Below are 13739 nucleotides of genomic sequence, written 5' to 3'. Positions count from 1 at the left end.
ATCTCGGCCTGCCTGACTACCTCTCCGTCTACTGCATACAAGTAGTGTCTTATCACCACCTTGTGACAGTCATCACAATTTTTTTTTATAATTTGGTCAATCCAAATGAAAACTTTGTAAAAACAAACAGGTTTTTCGCTATATTTTGCCCCCCATAATTTTTTTCAATTTTTTTCATCCATGCAGCTGTGTAAGGGCTTGTTAGTTGTGCAGTTACTGTTGTCTTTACTAGTACCATTTTGGGTTATATATGATACATTTTTTGGAAAGAGGTACAGTGACAGATAAACGTGAATTCTAGCTTTTTTTCTATTCTTTATGCCTTTTGTCATATGGGGTAGATATTTTTAGATGTTCATAGATCAGACTTTTTACTTTTCATTACTTTTCACTTATTTATTTTGTCTCTATCAGAGATGTGAATCTGTAATTGTTTGTTTCATGTACGAAATACCACAGAGTATAGCAGCATACATAAAATAATCTCTATCTGCTATGAAGCCCAGCCACAGGCTGCACTTCATGGAAGATGGAGGTGATCAGACCTTCAGCAGACCCCCAGATGCATGGGGGGGGGGGTGCGGGGTGCTGGAATAGATGTCAGACCAACACAACAGTACTTACATGCTACTGTCTGAGGTATTTAAGTGGTTAAACAGAAGTGATTGCAGCTAGCTCCTTAAAGGCTGGTGCTGGCTGTATAAAACAGCTGACACCTGCCATCCACAGAGTCTAAAAGGAGCATTAACAAATATCTTTTTTTCCAATAGTGAAAAATCCAGGGCTATAAATGTGTTTCCAAAATACCTCTTTCAGGTCTAACTTGTCTTTGTTTCTTCTCATTAGGGCTCTTGGTCATGGCGCCTTTGGTGAAGTTTATGAAGGGCTTGTAGTTGGCATTTCTGGAGACCCCAATCCCCTGCAAGTAGCTATCAAGGTCGATATACAGCATTGGACTTTAATATTAAACCTCATGCATGTCTGTAATGCAACTTTTTTGACAAAGGTCATTTACATCAATCTCCTTTTGCTAAAAATGTTGGCACATTCCCAGTAACAGAATTCTCTGCGCAGTGCCAAAGGGGCTTACACACCGTCTAGAGCACTTCCAATTTGGGGTCCCAGCATAAGTTACCACCTATTCTATGGGTAGATGATAACTTCTTTTCACCGGACAACCCCTTTAACGGGCCATCATTTAACTACATTTTCCCAGCATGACCTCCTGTCATGGGTGATTATCAATGTGGTGATATCAACAAAAGCTTCAATGGGGCCTATTATTGAGCTTTCCTATGTAGCCCCCTGTTCTCTATTGATGTCACTAATTTACAGTGGTCATTCTGCTAATCGGTCGACAGTAAAAATTCAATTCCGATATCACAAGGCTATTGACACGCTGTACGCTATAACGTATAGTCCATGTGACACGGTCGCGGGCACAGCAGACATCTTGTAGGGGATTAGATATTTCCCATTGTATATATACAGTATATGCACAAGATGTTTAAAGGGGGTCTGTCACCCGGAACACACATATTACGCTACCTGTACAGTGATAGAGGGGCTTAGCCCTGTTACAAAAGTAACAGCACTGTACATTTTAGTGGAACAGTACCTAAGAAAATATACTTTTAATTCAAAGGCAAATGAGGGGCTTCTTTTTCATGCCCCCCCCTAGCGTGGCCAAGACTTACTTCCCCTCAATTTGTATTTTGAAGATCTCTGCTTTTGACCGACAGCGCTCACTTTACCAGAGTTGGCGCTGCCTGAACTAAGCCTGCGTGTGTACACTGACACTGTCTCAGCCCGGCCGTACACAGTGTGCACAGATGCCGTCTCCGCCATGGCTCCTCTCTGCTCACTACACTTCCAGGTGTATTGGTATAGCGAGTGATGGCCACAGAGAGGATAACTCGACAGTCCACAATGTGTGCAGCACTGACACTGCGTGCGTGCGGCTAGGTGTTGTGTGGTGTTAAGCGTTGCACTCGTTGGGTGTCATGGCGGCGTCAGACTCTGTTCACACTCCAGAGTTTGACAAACAGCACAGGATCACTTATTTGCACAGCCTGTCATGGGTGTCAGCTGGGTCTGGCTTCACTGCTCTCTGGTACAACAGGAGTTAATTCCTGCTGACTTGTGATCATCTGCTCGGCGCTAAGGCTGCTGATCACCAGCTGCCTTCACCTTTATAAGGCTCTGGATACTGGGGCTGAGTGCCGGATATAGCTTGACTTCCTCAGTTCCTTTTCATTGTCCTGCCCTAAGGAGATCTAAAAGTTGTGGTTTTGCGTGGTGTGTGCATCTTCCAGTTGTGCATTTATTTCACACCCCTTTTTGCTTTTCTCCTCACATACTGTCCCTCCTTTGTGTTTGAGTGCAGTGTACATGAGTTTTTGTTCTCCCTTGCCTGTGCCTATTTGTGGGGTTTTGGTAACTTGGCTTCCAGCCCACTCCCAGGGTGGAGGGGAGTAGCATCAGGGCTCGGACATGAAAGAGGGTCACACTGGGGGCTCGAACCTGGCTACCATTGAGCCTACTTTCAAGATAAAGGATATCCACATGATGAAGATATTTTACATATTGAAACGCGTTGTGGCAGGTTATTAAATAAAAGAAAAATATTTTTTAAACTCCCCATTTAACCTGGCTTCCTTAGCACTTAAACGGACCGTGTTTTCGCTTTCCTTTACTTTCAAGATAAGAGACAGCCAGGGGTCCCAATCTTAGGGTCAGCCTAGGGGCCCCTCTTCCATCTGTACATACCCTGTCACACTAGGCTAAGGCAGTGTCAGTGTACACACAAAGACATGCGGGCTGAATTAAGACAGCGCTTGCTGTAGGAAAGTGATTGCTGTCAATCAGGAAGTAGGGGAAATGTCCAAAACGCAAAGGGGTGTAACGGTGCACCAAGACCTTCTCCATACTAATAGTGCACTGTAACGATAGTCCTGGGAGTGGACCCACTGGACCGTGCACCGGACTTCCCTGTGACGCCGCCTCGAGCAAACCCCTATACAGGGACTGTCGGGTGTAACCGCAGAGGGCCTAGATGCACGGAAGCCGGGATCAGAAAGAGTCACTGGATAGAGTCTTATTAATACAGGATCCGATCTGAACCAGGTACAGGTAAACGGGATTAGGCAGAAGTCCAGAACCGAAGACTGGTGCAGGTAAACGGAATCAGGCTGAAGTCCAGAAGCGGAGACTGGTGCAAATTAACGGGATCAGGCTGAAGTTCAGAATCGGAGACTGGTGCAGGTTAACGGAATCAGGCTAAAGTGTGTACTCAGAACCGTACTCAGGATCTACAAGCAGAGACAGTTACCCAAAACACAGGCATAGAGGGACCTGAACAACTGGTACAAGAGACAAGCTACAGGGACGTGTTGAACAAGCACTGGCCATGGGGAATAGGAAGTCTTAAATACCCAAGGTTAATTAGTAGTCATATCCCGGACAGCTGTGCTGTCCCTTTAAGTCTAGGTGAGTACACGCTCGCGCCCCCTAGTGTGCATGTGTGAGGACCGCAACCCAGAAGTCAGAGCTGAGACCACAGGAGGAGAGGCAGGACGCAGGAGCGCAGGTGGCTGCAGTGAGTGTGCAGCGCAGGGCTGGGACCAACAGGGAAAAGGTATGGACGAGGTAGCAGGAAAACGGGCTCAGCGTAGAGCGGGAACCCCAGGGGTTGGAGCGACAGAAGGTGGGCGGCGCGGTCGGACGGGGAGAGTGACATGCACCGAAGCCTCCTCATTTGCATGTGAATTAAAGATCATATTCTGAGGCACTACAATGTGCAGTAGTAGTATGAATTTTATAGGGGGTTAAGTCTCCTATATCACTGTACACGTTTATTACACGTTAATATTTTTTTGCAGCATTTTTTACATCCGGCTTTGGAGTTTACTAGATGTGATAATTGATGGAATCTCTAAATCATGGCTGTGCCCATCCTTAAATTTTGGTGATCTTATCATGTCACAAGCCCCGGTCCCCCTCCAGTCAGACCAGCTCCATGTGACACTTAATTGACCTGTGTAGAACAAATAACCTTTTTATAGAGAAGGTCAGCACGCTGGACGATGTGACTGCAGCGTCTCTCCGGATTAACATCTGCCCTACAGTAACGACCATCAGAGCTTGTTTCCTACTGGAAGAACAAGGATGTGGATTACTCAAAAGCAAATTTGTGTTGGCCTGTATTCAGTAAAATGTAGAAAGCTGGTGATTTCCCACCACCGCACTCAGTGACTTACACTGCAGAGCTGCCCTGCCCGGTCTGGATGTAAGAGGTAGAAAGGACTAACCAGTAGAGAGAAGAGGGTGGTGTACTGGGGCCTCCTTATCTTTGGGTCGAGGGGGGGGGTCACCACATTCCCCCTTCCTGCTCAGGCTGTATATCATCTTTCTCAGCTTTCTTAAGTTGCGCTGCTGGTGGCTACCAAAACATGAGTAGTCTACACATAAGACCAAAGATGGGCCAACGAAAGACCAATTTTTGGTCCATCAATTGGTTATTCATCAAAGGTAAGAAAAGCGTCTCAGATTGCATTGGCCATGATAGATTTTTTTTTTCACCCAATGATGGAACCAGTGCCCGTCATCAGACTCAAAAATCCATCATGCCTTAAAGGAACGATATAGAATCTGCCACTTAGGGGGCAAACGGAGTTACTAACGCGGGTGTGAAACTACAATATAAGAATCCTTTGGTCAAATCTGATATATTGATTTATGTCTCATACCAGAGTATGGGGATTCAAAGAACACCAAGCAGAAGACATACACATCCCATAATAGAATTAGATCCTATACCTCTGCGATAATTTGAGATCTCAGACCAGATGCCTAGATTAAAGGAATTGTCACTAGTTTTATGCTTGAGAAGCATAATGTAGGGGCAGAGACCCCAGTGATGTATCACTTACTGGGCTCTTTGCTGTAGTTTTGTAAAATTCCTGTTTTACCTGCTGCAGCTCTGCTAATCTTCTCAGTGATGAGCTCTGTATAACTCCGCCCACACCACAGATTGGCTGTTTATGATAAATATAGACAGAAAGCTGCCAATCAGTGGGGTGGGCGGGGTTATACAGAGATCATCACTGAGAAGATTAGCAGAGCTGCAGCAGGTAAAACAGGAATTTTACAAAACTACAGCAAGGAGCCCAGTAAGTGATACATCGCAGGGATGAGGGTCTTTGTCTGTACATTATCCAGCTCTCACATTGTGAAACATTAACGTGGTAAATGAGGCTCTTTAAAGGGAACCTGTCACCAGTTTTTCGGCCTATAAGCTGCGGCAACCACCACTGGGCTTTTATATACAGCATTCTAACATGCTGTATATAAGAGCCCAGGCCGCTGTGTACAACATAAAAAACACTTTATAATACTCACCTAAACAGGTCGCTGTGGTGGATGTGACTCAGATGGGCGTCTCCGTACTCTGGTGTGTCGGCGCCGCCTCTTTCGGACATTTTCATCCTCCTGAAGCCTGTGTCCATGATGAGTCTACCTCATCCACACTCACTGGTCCCGCGCATGCGCACTACAATACTTTGATCTGCCCTGCTCAGGACCTGAATGCCGGCGAGTGTGTATGACGTTGGACGCGTCATGCACCGCGGCTTCAGAAGGACAACAGAGTCGGCGACAAAGATGGCTGAAAGAGGCGGCGCTGGCACCGGAGGACGAAGACGCCCATCTGAGCCACATCCACTGCAGTGACCATTTAGGTGAGTATTATAAAGTGTTTTTTATGTTGTACACAGCGGCCTGGGCTCTTATATACAGTATGTTAAAATGCTGTATATAAGAGCCCACTGGTGGTGGCCGCAGCTTATAGGCCGAAAAAACGGTGACAGGTTCCCTTTAATATCAAATCCTAGAAAAGACCCTCTAAATTAATTGCAGACCTCCTATATTAATAAAAGATCCCAGACCCCATTACAGCCTAATTAGAAGGGTAAGTATATTGACCATTATCTGATAGATTATTTCAAAAGATAAGTTTTTTTTGGCTGCACCTTCATCCTCTTAGTTTAATAAGACACGGTATACACAGAATATCTTCTTTTTGTAGACTCTTCCAGAAATCTGCTCTGAGCAGGACGAGATGGACTTTCTTATGGAGGCCCTTATAATCAGGTAACCATGTGCTTTTTTCGGGACAACTCTATATATTGAATCACGGACACTGCAGCCTTCCTGGTGGACAGGACATGTGCGTTCTTATATTGGGATGTGCCGCTTCTCTTGGGCTTTATTCACATTCCCATTATCATCTGTTTGTAATGGATCCAATATTAAAAAAAAAATGGATCTGTTGCAAATTCAGATGCAAATTTCCCTTATTTCATCAGATTCTGTTTTGTTCCTAAAACATCCGTGTCTCTGAACATCTCTACTGCTCGGGGCACGGGCGGTGCTCCATTAACAGATGATCGTCCGTTCTAATCTGTTTCCCATTGACTTTGATGATAAAACCCACAAAAAATCCAGTTGCTTTTGTTTATTTTTCAGGCCAAAAAAGTTTTGCTAACCACTGGATCAAAAAAATGGTGATTGCAGCTGGATTGCTGTGAAACGGAAGATATTTGTAGGACATTTCCGGCCCCATCTAAATGAATAGATCCCAAAGTGGATCATTTTATCTCTTTTGCCATCCCAAAATAGATCCAAAAACCATAAATAATTACTGGACATGTGAACAGAACCTTAAGGAGGAGCCAGTTACCGTGTCCAGAAGGGGCAGGCACCGCTGTGGTCCTGAGATGTCACTTTTCCCTTTTCGTCTGTACAACACCTAATAGCATTTTTTTATATACTGGATACTGAGCGCCACCTAGTGTTTAAATAGCCAAATAACTCATCTGGTAATAGACGTTTTACAGTAGATGCAGTTGTATATTTTGCGTATTAAATGGAACCTGTCACTTGGTTCATGGTTCTAAACCACGGGCCGCATAAATCAGAGCCGCATGATTGAGGCCAGATACATTTCATCCGAAACACTCCAGCGTTTCGGAGAAAATATACTTTTACCGTATACCATAGCTGTGGATGAGACAAGCCCGATGCCACCCCTGGCCGGCTCTTCCCAGTGCCTATATGGGTGATTGACAGGTCTCTCGCTATGGAAGAGAGCTGTCAATCACCTGCAGCAGCAACTGGGAAACCCAACCAAGGGCAGCACTGGAGAAATCGGGAGCGTTTCAGAGAAATTATATCTGGCGCTCAGTGGTGCAGCCAAGATCTGATTCATGCTGCCAGTGGTTTGGGGGAATCTGTTCCCTTTAAATGCTTTTTAGCAATGATTGCTCCTGTTATTTGTATTACTCGCATCGTGTCTGTGAAGCAAACCAAACACTCCCGGCTTTCTCCTATTGTCTGCACACAGTAAGTTCAGCCACCAGAATATTGTGCGCTGTATTGGAGTGAGCCTGCAGACTCTGCCGCGCTTCATCCTACTTGAGCTTATGTCCGGCGGGGATATGAAAACCTTCCTCAGGCAAAACCGGCCACTTGTGGTGAGTACACACTAACATGGCCTATTAATTATTGAACAAATCAGATTATAGCACAGTATTTCTTCAAGGGGTATTCCCAAAGTAGTTAAAGAAGTTTTCCACCACTAATGTGACCTCTTTTCATTTGTCCTAACTTTTCCTTACTAACACTTTCCTAACATACTTTTGCTGCCTACCCTGCTCCTAATAACTGATTTCCCTGCTGCTCCTAATTTGCTATGTATATATTCTAGCTTTGATCCTTTCGGCTGCAGACCGGAATTGGACAAACTGAGCAGGGCCGGTCACTGGTGGGAGTGAGGCTGCCTCTGTGAGTGACAGCAGTCTGGGCATGCATGTCCAGATCACACTTAACTCTTCTCTGTCTGCTTTACAGTGTGGTGCTTTCATGTGACAAGCACTGCGATGTGCAGATCATTAGATAGTATATCACCTCTCACAATCGGCACATTGTAGCACTTGTCAGATGAAAGCACAGCACTGTAAAGCAGACTGGGAGGCAAGTGAAGTTTGATCTGAGCATGCACGTCCAGATTGTTGTCACTCAAAGGGATGCAGCCCTGTCCCTCCAATGACATCTCCTGCTCAGTTGGTCCGATTCCGTTCTCCAGACTTGAAGGATCAAAGCTAAAACATCAACATAAGGAATATAGTAGCCACAGAGAGATCAACTTACAGGAGCAGAGTAGGTAGCAGAAGTATATTAGGAAAGTGTTAGTTAGGAAGAGTTAGGACAAATGAAAGGGGGGTCACATTAGTAGTCAAAAACCCTTCTAAGTGATAACTTACTGTTCACTCGGATCAAACCACTGGGACCCCCCAGCAATCTTAAGAACACATTTCTGGAATATAAGACCCAGGATCAGCAGTTCCTTATTGATTCGAGCGAAATTGTGCATAATTGACCTCTGCTCCATTCATTGTATAGAGAACGTCTGGAGAAACCTGAGCGATGCACTCTGCTTTCTCATGCAGTCCCATTGACAATGAATGCACTGGAGATCAATTGGGCACAACTCCGTAGTGGCTCAGTGGTTAGCACGGTTTCTTTGCAGCAATGAGGTCCTGGTTTCCCGTACAACCAAGGACAACATCTGCAAGGAGTTTGTATGTTCTCCCTGTGTTTGTGTGGGTTTCCTCCGCGTTCTCAGATTTCCTCCCACACTCCAAAGACCTAGTAATAGGCAATGTAGGTTGTGAGCCCCAATGGGGACTGTGATGATGATGTTGGCAAAGTGCTGTTAAGTTTGGTGGTGCTATATAAGAGACTATAAAAAAATAAAATAACTCCACTCTTTTCAAGAAGGAACTGCAGATCACCTTATAGACAGGAAATAACTTGCTATTTTTTATATTAACCCTTTAACTGTTGTGAACCTAATCACTGACATTTGCTGTGAACATACACAGCCTTAAGAACATGTTTACATGGCTGCAGGGGTGATGTCGCTACTACAATATATGACCGCTGCAACTAATCACTGATCTCAGCCGTCTTGCGCAAAATAAATAGCACCTAATGTTTTGCTGCAGTTGTCATGAGCTGTAGTTGGGATGTTGAGCATATGAAAAAAATACACCCCAGTGGATATAATGTATTTTGGTGATGTTGCCTTTTAAATAGATTTTAATGTAATTCCATTTTTGTCTTTTATCAGAATCAACCATCATCCCTAACAATGAGAGACCTGCTGAATATGGCCAGAGATATCGCCTGTGGGTGCAAGTACCTAGAGGAGAACCATTTCATTCACAGGTAGGTAGTGAAGAGAACCCGGGGCACATTGTTTTCCCTTCTTCTGTATCTGCACAACTAGCCACTTCAATGGGTCGTCAAACTTATAAGAATATTGTAAAAATGATTGCCAAATAAATTATCAAAATCCTATCCAGCACTGACCCTCTTGCAGCACAACCGATATTGGTTTCCATGTGTAGTGGTACATGACCCCTGCAGCCAATCAATGGCTGCAGCATGCATGAGCCATACTATTGGCATCACCACTGAGTGATGCGAGACATTATACCAGTAGTACGGCTCATACATGCTGCAGCCATTGACTGGCTGCAGGGTTCACGCACCACTACTCATGGAAACAAAGATCGGTATTGCTGATTCAGTGGATGAGATAGTAAGTGATTGGAGATGATTTACAGTAATAGCAGTCGTTTTTACAAGTTTGTTTAGAATTGTCATATAGTTAGTAAAGAGTCTAGGATGGGTCAGGACCTGTACCCACACAGTCGTGGTTAAAGGGGTTATCCAATGTCATCTCTGGAGGTGTGGGGTCATGACGTCATCAGTACCTTTTCAATTCCAATGCGGAAGAGAGTGGCTCTGGACTTCGCCAGATAATCTTTTTAAAGAGTCTGTTCTGTATAAATGGGTATTGTCAAGTTGTCTCTTTAGCTGCTCAGAGCTCTGCAGTCTCCTTACTTCCTGATTTCTAGCAAGGCGGGCTCTCCTCTTCTGTTGAGCTGCAGTGTATGGTATTAGTAGAACTATAAAGCTTAGCAAAAGTTCTGCTGTAACAGGTTCAGCTCTCAGTGATTTGTTCTGGAATCTACACTGTACATAGAGATAACAGGGCATTGAAACAAGCACATTGCTTAAGGCAGTGAGAGCCATAATTAAGAGAACAGCTCTGGGAGAGGCTGATGCTACGGGCTGGTGATTGTGCAAAATTTATTACAGCTTGTCCAAGAGGTGGGTGGGAGGTCAGCAGACAACTGCTCTATAAAAAACAATGGGCTGGAGAGAGGTGGCTTGTATGTTAAGAGTGAACTCCCTTCCTAGAATGCACTTTTTGTCATGGGGATGGTACTGACAGGCCTGGGGTTCCTGAGCGGGCCCTAAGACTGGGGCCCCTATGCGCACCTTCACCCTTGGGGTACCCTTGATGATAGGGAGGCCCAGGTCCCTGACCTGGCCCTGTCTCCTGTCTGGCCATGATCTTCCTTCCCAGAGCCCTGGGAGTGGGCCAGAAGCCCACAAACACAACCCCTTAGAAAAGACACGGACAAGGGACAATGAAACCTCGTACACACTGCACTCACACACAAAGGGGAGACAGTATGAATGCTTGGGGAATAAAAGAAAGGGCTGAAAAATAACTTACAACAGGGGAGCGTTCCCACACGCACCAAAGCTACTGCTGCTCACTATAAAGAGCGCTCCACAGACACTGGGATAGCTGATGCTTTCTTCGGCAGCTTCTTACGAAACTCCCCAGCCTTAAAAAGGGAGAGACCAGCTGGAAATGGTAATTAGCAGCCTGGTTCACAGAAGAGTAAAATACTGCTCCAAAACAGGATTAACTCCTGCACGGCTGGAAGCAGTGAAACAATACAGCCGACGCCCAGCCGAGCTGAGCACTACCAGAGACTAGGCTTCATGTCGGACTCACTGCAATGTGAAAGAAGTCCAACACCGTAGTAGCAATCCGCGTGTGCGGAACCGAACAGCGCATGACACTTTTGGTCAGGGTCTGGAGAGGCACCAGTGGCCGAAAACCACAGAAACTAGCTGTACACTATGAAGGATAAAAGCTCTTTTCTTTGTCGCTCTATTGGGAGACCCAGACAATTGGGTTGTATAGGCTATGCCTCCGGAGGCCGCACAAAGTATTACACTCAAAAGTGTTAAGCCCCTCCCCTTCTGCCTATACACCCCCCGTGCTCCCACGGGCTCCTCAGTTTTTTGCTTTGTGCGAAGGAGGTCAGACACGCACAGCACAGCTCCACAGATTGGTCAGCAGCAGCTGCTGACCATGTCGGATGGAAGAAAAGTGGGCCCATATAGGGCCCCCAGCATGCTCCCTTCTCACCCCACTCTTGTCGGCGGTGTTGTTAAGGTTGAGGTATCCATTGCGGGTACGGAGGCTGGAGCCCACATGCTGCTTTCCTTCCCCATCCCCCTCAGGGCTCTGGGTGAAGTGGGATCCTATCGGTCTCCAGGCACTGAGACCGTGCTTCATCCACAACTCCTGTGGAGCCTGCTGGATAGGAGCCGGGTACCGTTCAGGGACATGGCCCTGCTACTGGAAGGTACTCTGTATCCCTGTGGGGACCGCGCACGGCAACACCTCAGCTTTGCTGGGTGTGCTAGTGCACCGGGGACCGCGGCGCTGACCGGGTTTAACTGTGCCATTACACACTCAGCGTCACTGAGTGTGTTTATATGTAGGGGCTACCGCGCTAACCGCCACTGCCATGGGAAACTGCGGCGCGGCTGGGACTTGTAGTTCGCCAGGGACTTCGGCGCCGGCCGCGCTTTTACGGCGGCCATGCTTATACTCGAGTCCCCGGCTTTCTTGCGGCCTAGCTTCCTTTTCTCCCGCCCCCAGCCCTGACAGGCAGGGGAAGGGCGGGACGCTGCACGGAACGAGCAGCACTGAGGGCTGGAGTATGATTTGCATACTCCACCCCCCTCACTGTGCACAGTGTGAGCACCAGTTCCCGCACTTTCTCGGCCACGCCCACGGCTCCCTCCTCTCGTCAGGACGCCGCAGCCATTCCTGTCAGCTCCTCCGACGCTGCAGAGAGGGACAAACTCTGGGAGACCCAGACACGGTCTCTGGTGGCCTCACAACCGCTTTAGGCGGCTGGTAAGCAGCACCTGTGGTGCTAGCCCCATGGTGCTGTAGTGTATTGATACATTATTTGTTTATAGTATATACTCTACACTGTATGAGCACAGTTCATTCTGGCTATATACCCTATTGTGTTACTCAGGGAAAACAATAGCATGGCGCCCACAAAAGGCAGGGGTGCCAAAACACAGGCTTATTATGCTGCCTGCGCCGCATGTAAGACCCCGCTACCGGCAGGTTCCACTGACCCTCATTGTGTGCACTGTTCGGCCCCTGTGACACTTCTTCAGCCAGAGCCTCTGCTAAGAGGGACTCAGGGGGAGCCACCTGTTGACACTGTCCAGGTGACGGGGACTGAGTTTGCAAAACTCTCTGAGACTATGGCTAAGATACTAGAAGCCTTGCAGTCCAGGCCGGTATCTCAGCAAAGGGACTCTGTTGAATCATTGTTCCCTGACCCCCCTCAGTTGGTCCAACAATGTCCTCCCGGGGTATCTCATACATCCCAGGCTGAGGGTTATGACTTAGACCCCAGCCCCAGACCGAATAAGCGGGCTCGCTTAGAATTTCCCTCGACATCATATTGTTTAGGGTCTCAGCGGGGGGAATCTCTGGTTGATGATGCGGAGACAGCTGATCAGGATTCTGATCCTGAGGGCGCTCTCAATCTTAATACTCCAGACGGGGACGCCATAGTGAACGATCTTATTGCGTCCATCAATCAAATGCTGGATATTTCTCCCTCAGCTCCTCCGGCGGAGGAGTCAGCGTCTCAGCAGGAGAAATTCCGTTTCAGGTTCCCCAAGCGCACACCGAGTATGTTTCTAGACCACTCTGATTTCAGAGAGGCAGTCCAGAATCACCATGCTTGTCCAGATAAGCGTTTTTCTAAGCGCCTTAAGGATACACGTTATCCTTTTCCCCCTGACGTGGTTAAAGGTTGGACTCAGTGTCCCAAAGTGGACCCTCCAATCTCCAGACTGGCGGCTAGATCCATACTTGCAGTGGAAGATGGGGCCTCGCTCAAAGATGCCACTGACAGGCAGATGGAGCTCTGGTTGAAATCCATCTATGAAGCTATCGGAGCTTCTTTTGCCCCAGCATTCGCAGCCGTTTGGGCGCTACAAGCTATCTCAGCAGGTCAAGCGCAAATTGAAGCAGCCACATGCACGGCCGCGCCACAAGTGGCATCCATTACCACCCAGACCTCGGCAATTGCGTCTTACGCTATTAATGCGGTCCTGGACTCTGCGAGCCGTACGGCGGTTGCGGCCGCCAATTCGGTGGTACTCCGCAGGGCCTTGTGGCTACGGGAATGGAAGGCAGATTCTGCTTCCAAAAAGCGCTTAACCAGTTTGCCAATTTCTGGCGACAGGCTGTTTGGCGAGCGTCTGGATGAAATCATCAAACAATCCAAGGGAAAGGATACATCCTTACCCCAGCCCAAACAGAACATACCCCAACAGAGGAGAGTGCAGTCGAGGTTTCGGTCCTTTCGGGGCGCGGGCAGGTCCCAATTCTCCTCATCCAAAAGGTCTCAGAAAGAACAAGGGAACTCTGATGCATGGCGGTCTAAGTCACGTCCTAAAAAGACCACTGGAGGCGCCGCTAACAA

At 47.1% G+C, this 13739-nt stretch overlaps 1 protein-coding gene across 1 annotated transcript in view; it reads left to right on the top strand.

The window, feature by feature from the left end:
• The window catches only part of LTK (leukocyte receptor tyrosine kinase), a 218358-nt gene that overhangs the window by 192081 nt on the left and 12538 nt on the right, over positions 1 to 13739 (top strand). Inside the window, exons 21-24 of the mRNA XM_075331275.1 lie at positions 847 to 937; positions 6086 to 6150; positions 7403 to 7532; positions 9191 to 9288. Coding sequence (XP_075187390.1) covers positions 847 to 937; positions 6086 to 6150; positions 7403 to 7532; positions 9191 to 9288 — 384 coding nt within the window. The remainder of the gene's footprint in view (positions 1 to 846; positions 938 to 6085; positions 6151 to 7402; positions 7533 to 9190; positions 9289 to 13739) is intronic.

This window comes from Anomaloglossus baeobatrachus, chromosome 12 (genome assembly GCF_048569485.1).
Source record: "Anomaloglossus baeobatrachus isolate aAnoBae1 chromosome 12, aAnoBae1.hap1, whole genome shotgun sequence".
Lineage (NCBI taxonomy): Eukaryota > Metazoa > Chordata > Amphibia > Anura > Aromobatidae > Anomaloglossus > Anomaloglossus baeobatrachus.
This window is presented reverse-complemented; position numbering and strand designations above follow the sequence as displayed.